Raw genomic sequence first — 14,948 nt, forward strand, 5'->3', positions numbered from 1 at the left:
AATGTCATAGTTCCCTGGGTATGGCTCTACCCATCTCCTCTGAAAGTTTTCAAGATAAATTGTTTCTCTATAACAACAGATCATTCGATTGCTCTAGTAGACTATGTTAAGGTGAGAGAGGAGGTGACATTTGTCTCCTCCACAAACAGAACTGTCCATTTTGTTCTACCTATGAACCCCGTCTCTGGAGATGGTATGCGGGAGGCAGGAAGCAGTTAACATGAAAGAGAGCAGATATAGTGGCTCCCAGTATAGTGGCACATATCTGTAACCGCAGCACTAAGGAAGTAGAGGCTGTATGATCAGAAGTTTAAGGTCATCATTGGGTACAAGAGAGTTCAGGGCCAGTCTGGGCTACTTGAGATCTCATCACAAAAGAAAGAAACACACACACACACACACACACACACACACACACACACACTACATACACACACACCGAGACAGACAGACAGACAGAAAACAGAGACCAATTATTCTAGGAACACAATGGTTAAAGCCCAAAGAGTTCAAGATAAGACAATGGGAAGATAATGATTCTATGTTGTGCTATAAAATTCTCAATAATAATTTAATATGACCTCAATCAAATTCATCATTCATGATGCACTCTGGATAAGTGATTAATCTGTGCTTATCATCAAAGAAATAAAATTAGTAATAATCCTTGAGAGAGGGGAAACCCCCAAACACACAAAGAATAATGTATGATTCAATTTCCAAAGTACAAATGAAAGCATTATTAAGTAAGGAACTGCAAACAGAGGAGATTCAACACAAATCTCAAAGAACCACACTGCTGGAACAAATGGCTTCCATTTCATGTGGCAAAAGGTATGAGATTGGATCATGAAGGAACTAATGATGCAGGACCAAGTAGGAGGAGATGCTCCCTGGTTACCAAAAAAATGTTCATATGAACTGAGTGGACAATAAACAGTCATACAAATCCTATATACTCCTCAATGAACCATGACAGGGACCTAAGAATTCTATGACATATCTCTAAGTAAAAGGTTTATATGGATGGAGTCTTATGTGGGGATCTGTGCACCCTGGTGGTAGCCCAAGGAGCTGCAAAGTTGGCAAGAGTGAGAATTATGAATGCAAAGGTTGTCATAGAAAAACATTTAGACTCATGATAGAACCTTCATCTAGTAACTGATGGAAGTAGATGCAGAGATCCACAGCTAAGCCCTGGGCCAAGCTCCTGGAGTCCAGTTGAAGAAAGGGTAGAGGGATTATATGAACAAAGGGGTTAAGATCATGATGGAGAAACCCACAGAATCAGCTGACCTGAGCTAGTGGGAGCTCACTGACTCCAGACTGACAGCTGGGAAACGTGCATAGAACCGAACTAGACCCCACAAATGTGGGTGACAGTTGTGTGGCTTGGGCAGTTTGTGGGGCCACTGGCAGTGGGACCAGTATGTGTCCCTAGTGCGTGACTGACTTTTTAGAGACCATTCCCTATGGAGGGAGACCTTCCTCAGCCTAGATACAGTGGGGAGGGGTTTGGTCCTGCTTCAATGTGATGTGCTAGACTTTGCTGACTCCCCATGGGAGACCTCACCCTCTCTGAGGAGTAGATAGGGGATGGGGTAAAGGGAGCAGAAGAAGGGGAGGGAGAGGGAGATGGGATTGGTATGCAAAATAAAAAGTTGTTTTAAAAAATAAAATAAAAAATATATAGTATAAAAGTATTTAGAACTGCACCTGGTATTTGTAAGGAAGATATCTACACTGAAAATGTGTGGAAGTGGGCAGGAGATCTCATTACTGTGGCCCCAGGCATCTGCTGAGCTTCAGTTCAGAAGGATTAAAACAAAATGTGGAAATAATGGTGGAAGTTCATGGCTAGGAAGTCAGAGCAGAGTACCTTAACCCATGCAAGGCTGTAGGTTCAGTCTCCTGCAGTAAAAACAAAAGACGAACCAACCAACCAACCAACCAACCAACCAACCAACCAATCAACCAACCAACCAACCAACCAATCAATATATAAATCTATATAAACAATCCAGGAAGGGTTTGCACTTCATAATGGGAGTTTTTTTGGAGGGGGGGATTGTGCTGCTGTTTTTACATAAACAGTTGACTACTTTTTTTAGTGGTTGCCTAATAGAGTTAAAAGAGAAACAAATGTGTTCAAGGTCTTTCTAAAGTAAAGAACAAGGTGTTGAGGCTTCACAGTTGCAAATCTAGATAAATATTTGCTTCACCAAGTTAGGCAAATAAAACTGCTTCACTGTTCATTCACGTGGTGTAAGGAAATCTGCACACTAAGAAGAGTTGTGAAACCAAGCAAAACAAGAACACTCCTTTCTAACTCACGAGGCAAGGAAAGAAGGAAGTGTTCTTCTTGTCACCAAGAGCAGATTGCAGACACTACCAACCGCCCATCGAAACGGAGATCACTACAACTTGCCAGCATTCGTTCAAGACTTTATTATCTTACCACTTGGCCTACATTTTGATATTTAGTTATCTATAAAAACCACACTGATTATCTTAATGTTCCTTTGTTGAACAAATATTATCTTACTATATTCCCATTGCCATAACCAAATACTGTAAGTTGAGATATCTACAAGCAGGCTAGAAGGGCTGCTAATCAGTCTTGTTCATTAGACGGCTAGTGCCAAGATTACATTCTAAACATCAGCAGCTCTTTCAACACACGAAAGGAAGCTTTACCACGCCGACTCTGAGCTTAGGTTCTTGTCATTGGTGTATACACATCTCGGCATACATTACTTCATTTTGATTTTGTGGCCCACAATTGCTTCGAATTGAATATCCTGCATATGACGTAGAGCTTTTAAGGCACGTTCAGGAAGAAACCTACATTAAGAAAAAACGATAAGAAACTTCAATTTTAAGTTTTAATACTAGTGGCTTTTTTGCTATCTTATTTTATTTTTGCTGTGTTACCTGAACCACACTAAGTTTTCCTCTATTCTCTGTTTCTTCCTTAGTCTCTCCCACCCTCCACCCCCATCTGCACCGATCTATAGTATAGCATTGCTCTTTCACAATAGTAAAATTGTATGAGATCTTATACCAACAATGATCTAAAACTGAAGCTCACGGCTGAGCCGGTGAATTCTGGTGTCAAGGACTCAGAATCCATGGGACACACCCTTCCCCTCCTCCTATGTTCAGGATAACTATTACTCTGTAAAAAGAAAGGCTAAGGAGCCTTTTTAAAAAGCCAATGCCTTTGAGCATAGCGCTGTGCCAAGCAGCTAACACAGCCAGCTGGAAGCCATCAGATGTCTATAATAAAATGTCCAGGATTCACGCGGGCTGAATATTTAAGCTCGTCGGAGGGTTAGTTAGTCAACCTGAGCTGACAGCTGACGGACGAGCATAAGCGAACTGGAGGAGGCAGAAAGAGCACCCTCTACAAAGAAAGTCATATTTCAAATCACACTGGGATTGTTTGCTAAGATTTACTTCCCTGTCAGCCCCTGGGTAGAGGAGGGGAAGATAGGGGAAGAAACGAAGGGTCTGTGAGGTCAAGGGTAAGAAGAGGGCTTCTGCAGGCCTTCCTGGCCCAGCTAGCCCACCCAACGACTAGCGATTGCCTCTGGTCACAAAAGGAGTTAAATGCAAAGAACAACAAAAAACCCGTTGCCAGAGAAACAAATCACATGGAAAACTCCACAATGAGGCAAAGGCTTTGAGATGCCTCCCTACGCAGGGGCAGGGTCGCTGCTCACACCCCAGGCAGAACAACCAATCATATTTATATCATGGTCATATACATGTCTGGTCTGATTTGGGGATTTTCCTACTCTAATGAGATCTATTTGGGGCTGTGCTGAGAAAACTTGCTTCATGGGATTTTGCAGTCTTTAGAGCTCATGAGCCTGGGAAGCAAAGAAATGACTCCACGCTAAGGTCCTTGGATTGAAAATGAAGTGGTATGAAATCCCGTGCAGGTGGGTTGTGAGACATTTAGGATGTACACTCTCACAAAGAACTGCAAAATCTGAACACCTGAGGGCCTGAGAGATGATCACACAAATGCGGGAGCCTGAGTTTAGTCACAAGAAACTACATAAAAAGCTGGGCACAGTGGTGTGCATGTAAACCCAGTGACATCGACCCTAGCCCGATTGGATTGGTGAGTATAGGTCTCAGTGAAAGACCCTGGGGAGGTAGGGATGGAGGGAGGGGGACAGGGTGAGGGAGGGATGGAGAGAGAAATCCTGCTTCACCTGCCCCCACACGCATCACACACAAACACATGAATACACACACAGAGCCTTTACAATAGATGTCCCATAACCTGTCCTTCTTAAACTGCCTTTCCTTCAGTTTGAATAGTCGTGAGCAACGTCTGGGCAGAGACAGTAGATGTATTAGACGAAGGGGATCAGGGAATCCAGGACTTATTTTCCTCCCTCTGGAATGAGTAAGGCAGTAATATGGGAAACTAAATTTTCACTCCAGACGCGGAGAGTTTCCATAGCGATCTTCCCATCTGAACATCTGTCTATAACATTTCTGTTTGTGGTTTAGTATTTCAGGGTTCTATTCTATACTTACTTTTCCAGGACTAGAGAAATGCCGATATAGGATGGGACGAAGATCATCTTCTTGTTGGTCAGTATTCCATCCAGCAGACTTCTTGCGACTTCACTGGTCTCCAATACAGGCCACAACCTGGTGGAAAGTGGGGCAAAGAGTTGATGTCCATTTATACTGTATTTCTTCATTTGGGTGCTGTGATTGGACCCAGAACTTCACACATACCGAGACTGCACTCTACCACTGAGAGAGAACCCCAGTCCCTCCATATTTATTGTTTTTAGTTAATGAATGAAGCAAATGAACCCATCTCCTCACCAAATTTAGAATTAGGATTTAAAATGTCTCAGGATTCCCTGCATGAATGTCACCTCCCCCATATCCCATTCTGGTATCTTGTAGCACATTCTTAGACTTTCGGGTCCAGTGTGTATGTGTGTTAGACATGAATGTCACCTCTGCACATCCCATTCTGGTATCTTGTAGCACATTCTTAGACTTTCGGGTCCAGTGTGTATGTGTGTTAGAGCACCAGATCAAAATAAGTAAATCACGACAAGGTACAAGATGGGAAGCAACAGGAGGGGGGAATGGGAACAGAAGGTGCATAGGGTGAGTCACGTGGTGTTTCCAGGCCTGTTCAATGTAAAGAGAATATTCTACAGCTGAGTCCACCCCCGCTGTGTATGGCTGTTTCATAGAGCTGTAATGTTTCAAGGCATTTAGTGCTTAAGATTTGCTTCTCCTGCAGTTTTATGGAAACTGAATATTTGTATATGTCGTAGCTTTTTTGTGTAGGTGGTGCCACATAGATATATATGTATGTGCCACATCTGGTGGCATGGCCTTCCTTGATCCAAAGGTTGTGCACATGTATCATTGAGAAATGCTCGGAATCTGTGCCATTAGTGAAGATGATGAGAGAAAAATCAAAGCATGAACATGGGTTTAATATGTCACACCAAGGTTAGCAAGAGTAGGGGCGGCTGAGAGAAGAAGCAAGATGAGAAGGCCTTATTGAGAAAAGGTACCAAGCCACGGCTAAACACAGACAAGAATTATAGGTTAATTTAAGTTGTAAGAGCTACTTATTAATAAGCCTGAGCTAATAGGCCAAACAGTTTATAAGTAATATAAGCCTCTGTGTGTTTCTTTGGGACTGAATGGCTACAGGACTGGACAGGACAGAAACTTGCGTCTACAATGAATGTTAGAACTTAATTCTTTGAGACAGTCTGTGGTTTCTGAAAACTCGTGTGTGATTGGGATTCCAGTTGCAGACTAACAAACCATCATATGGAAACAGAAATCAATACTTTTTAGATTATTGGTGCTCTGTCTCTTCCCTAATTTTGCAATAGAGTCTTCAACCCAGACTCAGAATCCTGTTTGACACAAGCACCTTAATGTAGCCTCAGTGGGAAAAAATCAGGGTTTAGCCTGAGTGAGAACATTCCCTTGTCCTGGGCCTTGCTGTGTCTGCAGTTAGGGCTGCTCCAGGACTACAACCAATCTAACAGAGTTCTTACTTTTCTTCCCTATTGCATCCTCCCCTAGAGTGGCAGGGAACTCCCGGCAAAGCATATCAGACTCTAAGATCAGCCCTTGCCAGGATTTTTAGGGGACCCACTCTACCACGTTAGTTAGCCACTAGGGGTTGAGGTGGTGCCACGGGATTTACTTAAATAAAGGTCACATACTTGTTAAGTACCTATGAGCTACTCAAGATGCCATTGTCTGGGAGGGCTCCAGCTTAAAGGTCAGCACGGCCGAGTACCACCTCACCTTGTACTTGGGTTTTTGGTGAAGCCAGTATTCACGAACACAGGGCACAGGCATGAGGTTCTGATACCAGTTTTCCCCAAGGTTTCCAGTTCTGCAGTCAGTGCTCTGTGGAAGCCAACAGCAGCAAACTTGCTGGAGCTATGAGAGAAAGGCAGCCATTAGCAAAGTTGGGGGACATTCTCAGCCACCTGTGAGAAGATAGATTGATTTGTTTAGGCCAAGAAGACCCCGGCCTGCTACCTCCAGCTCTGCTGAGAGGGTAAATGACCATTTGTTTTTATTATCTTGTGTGATTAAGCAGAGTTCTGAACATGCCCAGTACCTTTTTCCTTTTGGGGTGCTGAGGATTGAACGAAGGGGTCTGTCCACGCTAAGCATGTATTCAACCATTGCTACACCCCAGGGCCATGTTCCTGATTTCTAACTAGCAAAGATAACAAAATAACCACTTTACAGACAGGCTTAATGTTTTCCATTCTACATGTGATCTTTTCTATGGTCCAGTCAGCCTCACAAATGCTTCTTAATCTGGTTTTATTTCTGTCTTTGTCTTTAAAAATATGAATTGGGAAAAGACATTGAAAACACTCTGGAACCAATACTGACAAACTTTTGTGGGACTCTGAACAATTTCTCCTTTCTTGATTAGTGGGGGAGACCAATACGGACAAACTACTGTGAGACTTCGAACACTTCTCCTTTCTTGATTAGTGGGCTGATAGCTTCTCTCTTGACATCGGTGGTCTTATTGGCTTCTTAATTTCACTGAGTATTTGGAGTTGAAGGACTCCAGATGGTGTGGGTGATTCGTATTTGCAATCTTTAACACCAGATTCTATGTTCCTTTGTTTCTCTGATTATAAAATGTTGATAATGAAATATAAGACTGTTTTGGGGATTCAATAAAATAGGATAGAAATAGTAACTTATTAAGCACAAGGAGCTATACAAGTGGTAATTTCTGTTTTGACCCAGGTGATGAAAAATCAGTATCAATGTGCATATAAAGATATAACAAATTGAACAACATTTGCATCCACTGCATTCAACTACCTTGACAAATTCGTTTCTGGGATTATTATGCCACAAAGTTCACAGGGGACACGCTGCAGACAGTGTGTCCCTAGGACTTGATGTGCCGTGTCTGCATCTCCTTGGGAGGTAGAGCCGTTCCATATTCTTTCTCTCACACACGCATGCACCTAGGTCACAGTAGCTTCTGATGTTCTGTTTCCTAGTCTGTTGTGTTTCTTGTCTCAACACCCACACATTGCAGGATACAATGGAAACACAATGGAAATACAATGGGGGAGCTTTCAGAAGTCTAAATTTTTTTTTTTTTTTTGGTTTTTCGAGACAGGGTTTCTCTGTGGTTTTTGGAGCCTGTCCTGGAACTATCTCTTGTAGACCAGGCTGGTCTCGAACTTACAGAGATCTGCCTGCCTCTGCCTCCCGAGTGCTGGGATTAAAGGCGTGCGCCACCACCGCCCGGCTCTAAAATTTTTAAAATAAAATTAGAACCAGTTTTTTTTATTTTATAGTCATTAAAAAGATAGCCCAACCTCCCATGTAAACTCCCTACATCCAAATTCCCAAGCTGTGGGCCTGAAGACTAATAATCCCTCAGAAATCCAAAAGCGCCTCGCACTAATGACATTGCGCAGTACTTACCAGTAGGGGATGAGGTAGGGGATCACTCCGTGGCCACACACTGAAGCCACTGTGACAATGTGGCCAGAGTTTCTTCTTAGCATCGACGGGAGAAGTGCTTTGATGATCTTAAGGTCCACGTAGAAAGAAAAGAAATAATACCAAAGGCATTAGGCAGATCCCAAATCAGGACATTTCACTTCTGCCAAGGTGGAGGCATTAGAAATAAAATACATGCAAGACTCTGTGGTCCCTCTGTACCAATGATAGAAAGGGAGTGTAAACATGATGGTTTGGGGCAGCTCCAAGAGCTGTGTCCTTTAGCTCATATGCCGAGAACCTGTATTATGTGTCCCTTTTCCCTTCAGAAGGAATTAAGCAGCTCCTTCCCGGATATGCCATCTAAGCAACATGATTGTCATTTCTCTATAGGGCTAGGGATTAACCAGAGGGCTCTGTGCGTGCTAGACAACCAGGGTATTGCTGAGCTCTGAGCAATATTGTCAAAGGATAAATCCTCAAATGTCAGACCTGAAGGGTAATTTGGCTTTTTACAAGTTTTTGGTTTCAATGAGAAGGTTGGGAATCTACTTGTATAAAGGCAATTGAAAAACATACACTGAGTTCTCTTCTGGTCCACAGCCACCATGCAGAGTGTGAGCAGACCCAAATCTCTTTCTAGTAACAGTATATATTATACACCGTGTGATGGGAAACAAAGATTTTTTTTTTTGTTTCCAAAAGAGTCCTCACTGTATAGTGAAAAATATCAATAACATTTTATGAGATTTTATAGACTCAGGGCTGAGCACGGATGATCTTTGGATCCACATTAGCTCCAAGGGCTACACCAATATGGAGGCCCCACGCTCTCTCTAAAGGGCCGAGAGTCACACTTCAGCTTCTCGCAAACAACCGATAGTAAGAAACCTCCTGACCTGTCTTTCTACGTGCCAACATTCCGTGGACCTAACAGGCTGTTCCACCCGGAGCCCACAGGCTGCATATGGCTTAGATCAGCTCTGAACGCAGACCAGCACAAAGCTGTGAACTTGTTGGACCATTTTGAGATTTTTTTTCTTCTTGGTAACTCGACTGTGAACTCCTCAGCCATGAACTTTATAGATGAAAATGTTATATCCAAATGTCAACTTATCTCAGAACTTCACTCAAAGTGTCCCCAGCTCCTGCACACACCTGTTTAGTGACTTCTATGTCCTTTCAGCTCCTAACGTCTATGAAAGGAGGCTACAAACAGATGCATTTCCTCTAAAACGCTGGAAAGACGCACAGAGACAGCTGTGAGCTGACGTCCACAGAAGCTCTTGTGGACCCAGCACATGCCAGGCTCTATGGTACGTTCCGTTTGACAAAACAAACCAGACGGCTTTCATTTGGGGGAGCTGTGTCCGCTTGAGCTCTGATTCCTGCGGCCAGAGACAACGTGGCTTTTCTACTCAAACACAGCACACGATTCCCAAGTTAAATAAAACTTCACATTTTCCCACCCCAAAATATTGTGAACTCAATGAGTTCTCAGAACCAAGGAGATACCAGACATACACCAGCCAGAAATATTTCCAACCCACTCACCCAAAAATGTCCTAGGATGTTGACCTCAAAAGTTTTGGTGATCTCCTCGTCCTTGGTGCTAAGAAGGTCAGCTGGATATATCGCCCCTGCGTTATTTATCACGATTTCTACGTCACCCACTTCTTTCTTCACCTTAAAGACGCGAAAATGAACACAGGACGGGTTACTCTCGCGAGGTCGTGGGGTTGATGTTGATAGGGGTCGGATGGGCAGAGGTATTTTCATGTTCTATATTATAAGGACATACACACTGCTTTGTGAAAAGGAACCAGAACACACATATTATCCGCAGCATGGCAGTTTACATGCTGCTAATGGGCTCTGTGTTCTGTGCTAACCGCTCCACTCCCTACCCCTAGCCCAGAAGCCTCCGAAGGAGTACCAGGTTGATACCAGCAGAAACTAAGTCGATTTGACATTTTAAGAAACACCTGAGCCCAATAACACACTACAGGGATGATAATGAGAGACACACAGACATCCCAAGTCACAAAACCGTGGTTGACCATCGAGAGGCAAGACTGAGTGTCAGAGACAGTGCCGTTGTCCACAGCCTGTGTAATTCGCCGGCTGGGGACGACAGGGAAGGCTGATAGGTAGGATAGCAACCTGCCATCTTCTCAGGTGGCCGGTTCTGTGAGTAAAGAACAGATTTAAGATGCAATTCCTTCCGTGCTCACTGGCTTCGGGATAGCTAGCTGGGTCACAAAGCCATCCGGGGATTTTTTTTTCAATTCCACTGCTAAGGTCTCTCAGAGTTCAGACAGGAAAGAACTGGCTGCTCTGGCAGCACAAAAGGAACCTGTCTGTCACTAGGGAGGCTCAACTATTGGTGAGAACCTTTAATTTTGTGCTCAGTGTGGCACGGGTCGTGTGAAGGCTTAGGAATTTAAGAATTTAAATAAACAAGAATTAATCTTTGTACTGGTAAACTAATACTTAAGTTCTGATGAAATATTTCTGGAGTGTTAAGTAATTAATCTTGGTTCCACTACCCACTGGCCTCATGGCCTTTGTCTGGGCCAAACCTTCCGAGCATTTGTTTACTCATCTATAGAGAAGCTGATGGCATTTGAAAACTGACTTAGGAAGGTGGCGGCTCATCAGAATCAGATGGCTTGGTTCACTGAAAGCACTCCATGTGTGCTTTTTCTAAAATCTGGCTAGAGAGGCTGTGAGAGGGCTTAGCAGGGAAAGACAATTTTTTCCAGACTGGACAAGCCCAGGACCCACACTATGGAAGGAGAGAACCTGCTCCCAAAAGTTGTCCTCTGAATTCACATACACCCCCACATGCACACGCGTGTGTGTGCATGTATGCACACACAACGTACACTCAGGCACACAATGCACACATACACACTAAATAAATAAAATGTTTAACTGTCATTAACTGTATGTTTTCCATAAAAGGCTACATTGTACACAAACCAATAAATCTCAGAAAAGAAATAAGTAACTAGTAGTAAACTAGTAGAACAAATGTAACTCAGAAAATAGTTAGGAAAATATTCTGCAGATAAATTTTCCATCATAGCTGGGTAGTGGTGGCGCACACCTTCAATCCCAGCACTCGGGAGACAGAGGCAGGTGGATCTCTGTGAGTTGGAGGCCAGCATGGTGTACTGAGAAAGCTCCAGGCCAGCCAGGACTGTTAAACAGAGAAAGCCTGTCTCGAAGAATCAACAAAACAGAGAGAAAGAGAGAGAGAGAGAGAGAGAGAGAGAGAGAGAGAGAATGAATCATGAATCTGTCATTTATTTCCTATGGGCCATTGCTCAAATTTCTGAACAGAGCAAATTTGATTGAGAATATGAAACATTCGCAGAGGCCAGAGCTGAGGATTTTAATACCAATAAAGTTCTGTTTATGCTTTCCTTTGGTCACACAGCATCTTCACTTAGCGGCTGGTGTCTGGGCAGCCCCAGAGAAACTTTCCCCTTCTCAGCTGATGCACCCTGGTTCTCACCTGATCCACAGAGTTGTAAATCTCCATCCGGTTGCTGCAGTCCACCACAAACACGTGCACAGTGGCCCCCAGTTTCCGGCATTCGGCTGCAGTTTCTTCAACACCGCGCTGTGTGTTGGGGCGGGGGTGGGAGGCAAATTCAAGGAAAAATAAGCAACAGAGAAGAAAGACTCTAAAATCCTTGTCTCTTCTTAAGTGTAAGGGAGTTCCGTGAACTAACTACACTGAGTTTACCCGCGAACCAGCACCAGCAAGGAAGAGAAACAGTCGTTGCATTTAGGGCTTTTGCAGCTTTTCATCCTGACTGGGGCTTGCACGTAGAGTAGAGAGATGCCGTCATAGTGCAAAGGGCATCCTTGATGTGCTAGAAGGTACCTTATGCTCCTCTCAATGCCAGGGAAGATGTCTGAGCATGGAGGGCCAAAGCTGGCAGGAAAGGGCTGAGCAGCGTCTAACTAGCAGTGATTCTAGACTAGGTACGTTTCTACTGACTGGCCTCGACAACTCAGACTCATTCCCCTGGTGCGAGAGGAGATTCTTATCTGAGGGAAGCTTCCATGGAAAACTGGTTACTACACCAGATGACCTATCGGGCATTTATTTTTCTGGTGCTTTGAGTGGATCAAGGCCAAGAGCCAATGGTTGAAATTGCCCACGAGTCCCGGAAGTGGAGACAGCTTATTTTTAGCCTAAATTCAGAGGCCTCTCTCTTACTTGAGATGAATTGTCCTAATGCCGTGTGTGTGTGTGTGTGTGTGTGTGTGTGTATACGTGTGTGTGTGTATACGTGTGTGTGTGTGTGCTGTGTGCACATGTGTGCATGTGTGTGTGTTTTCTCTCCTGTTGTTTTAGACCAGTTGTCACTCTCTACCCCTTGTTTACTGTGTGTACCCCAAGAGGGTCTCCAGCTCCAGCCAGTGTCTCTGCCTCATCCTGCTGAGTCAACACCCCAGGAGGCTTTAATTTTAATTTTTGACCTCCATTTCGAGGAAATATGAATTCTTTCCAAGTTTTGGCATCTGATGATTTCATAGGGAATATTATGAGGTTTAAAATAATTGTTTGTTTTAATTTGTTTTTCGAGACAGGGTCTCTTTGTGTAACAGCTCTGGCTGTCCTGGGACTCACTTTGTAGACCAGGCTGGCCTCGAACTCACAGAGATCCACCTGTCTCTGCTTCCCGAGTGCTGGGATTAAAGACATGTGCCACGGCTGCCCAGCTTAAAGTAATTTTTAAAAATTATACATTTCCCTCTCCTGGCTGTCCCCACTTCTCTGTGGTGGAGAGTGGGGATGCCCGGAAACCCTTTCCTGTGCACACCGGGACGGAAGTAGTGTCACCATCTCGTGAGGCATCCCTCAGTGGATGGGTGGGTTTGGCATAGGCTGACGGCCTCCCTTGGGTCCCCTTTGCATTTCCCCATCTTGGGCTAAACTGTGCACAGAGCAGTAACTGAAGTCTCAAAAAAAACAAAACAAAACAAAAAACAAACAAACAAACAAACAAAAACCCTCACACTTTAACAAGGATTAGAATGTCACTACAAAACCAACTGTCCCTTCAGATAGCCTTGGGGTGGGCGGCAGCATAGAGCAGCAGTCTGGGTAGGAGAATTTCCACTGACTTTGGCTTCTGCTGGAAGCCTGCTTACTTCCCGAAGGCCCAGCTGCCTCCAACCCCCCCCCCCCCCACACACACACACACACTCCATTTTGTCTAGATCTGAGGTCTGGAGAGAGTAGCAGCAACCAGAGCTTCAAGCAGGTGCTTTGACTGAAGAAGAAGGATTCACCACTGTCGCCTGCTTCAGCAGCACAGCCGTTGGCAAGCTATCCCTGCTCCTGCAGTGAAGGCTCATCCGCGCAGCTCGTGGAAGCAATTCTAATTAAACTCGAGAGCTCGCACACATACAGAAGACATGGAAGTGGGGGGCTGTTAAAATGGGGGTCAGCAAGTGTGAGGGGGCAAGAAATAAAAATGGGGCTGAGGACTGACTATGATCAAAATAAACGTTTTTTATGATGAAACCCATGATCACATATGACAAGATTTGCTCATAAGAGCTTACGAAAGCCCTCCATTCTTAGCATTGATTTGGAACCTGGCAGAATGTAACTCTTTGTCAGTTTTGCTCATGGAAGACCTGCGGTAGGGTCAACTCCCCTGTGTCCTGCGCTTTGCTAACCTCAGTGTTCTTTCTTTAGTAGTGTACAAAATAGTATGCTTCGGGATGGCATTTCCACGCTCACACATGTGATGTTTAGCAGCCCCCATGATTGCTGTTCTCCCCTAGTCTCCGGCAGCCTCCCTCTTTGGCTTTGGTTATCATTCTATCTGTAGCCAAGACTGGCTTCCAGCTCTCAGCAATGCTCTTGCTTGGCTCCTCCAGTGCTGGGGCCACAGCAGAGCGACCATGCCTGGCAGATCCTTCCCTCTGTTAGCCTGGCTTGTTTCACCTGACATTTATCACTTCCAGTTTTGCCCTCTGAAGTTTCATCCCAATTGTAGAGATTTAAAAAAAAAATGAAGTTGAGGTAAGTGATGTGGCTTGCTTAGTTCCAGCAGCTTGGGAGCTTCCCGGCTCCTGCAGCTTTGGTATCACATTGGGTACAGTGATAGAAACAAACAAACAAAACAAAACAAAACAAAAAACCTCATGGCTTAGTCCTCCAGCTTCTTCTCTCCATCCAGTCAACCTGTCACAGAGAACATGCAAGGCTCCGGAGGATTTATTAAAACTTTGTAAAAGGAAAACAAAAAGAAGTGCTAAATCAAATAACCAAAGAAATACATTATTATTGTGTATTTCTTCTTATTAAATTTTGCCTTATTATTTTGTGACTTTGAAGGTTGACAAAAACACGTGTTACCTTATTGATGTCCCACAGGACCAATCTGCTTTTCCGCTTTGCAAATTCATGAGCCGTCAGCCTGCCTATTCCGTGTCCAGCCCCGGTGATGAGAACAATCTGTCCAGCCACAGATTTTCTTCTCTGGGGAATAAAGAACTTTACCAGCGACTCCAAGTAGGAGTAGAGAATGATGGCCACCAGCAGGAGAAGATCTAGGATGATGTGCATGGCTCTGCACCACGCTCTCCCTTCAGCTGCTTTCTGGAAACAGACACCTCTGCACAGAACTCCACAGAGAGCCCTGTTGGGTATGACAGGCTGCAGGAGGTGAGGCAGCCTTTGCCTCCCGCCCCTGACAAATCAGATAGATACACCTTTGGTTTTTGAAACGAGGCCAGCTTCTAACAGAAGCTGAGCACAGGTCAGGGAACCCAGCAGTATGTGCCCTTTGGACCTGCTTATTGGAGAAGCAGTTATGTTTCAACATGAAACTTCATCTCTCGAAGTTATTCTGGAAATATTGCATCACCTAATGGTCTGGGATCATGGAGAGAACTGA

General features: G+C 44.3%; 1 protein-coding gene across 1 annotated transcript; it reads right to left on the reverse strand.

The window, feature by feature from the left end:
• Positions 1-2,433: 2,433 nt before the first annotated feature.
• On the reverse strand, positions 2,434-14,715 carry LOC121440987 (17-beta-hydroxysteroid dehydrogenase 13). The gene is made up of 7 exons (XM_041642093.1): positions 14,408-14,715; positions 11,537-11,644; positions 9,568-9,699; positions 7,996-8,102; positions 6,325-6,462; positions 4,558-4,674; positions 2,434-2,844 (listed from the first exon to the last, which is right to left on the reverse strand). Exons 1-7 carry the CDS (start codon positions 14,615-14,617, stop codon positions 2,754-2,756), a joined length of 903 nt encoding a protein of 300 aa, XP_041498027.1. The 5' UTR covers positions 14,618-14,715; the 3' UTR covers positions 2,434-2,753.
• Between the last annotated feature and the right edge of the window lie 233 nt (positions 14,716-14,948).

Source organism: Microtus oregoni, unplaced genomic scaffold (genome assembly GCF_018167655.1).
Source record: "Microtus oregoni isolate MIOR12 unplaced genomic scaffold, Mior012 000072F_ref0000427, whole genome shotgun sequence".
Lineage (NCBI taxonomy): Eukaryota > Metazoa > Chordata > Mammalia > Rodentia > Cricetidae > Microtus > Microtus oregoni.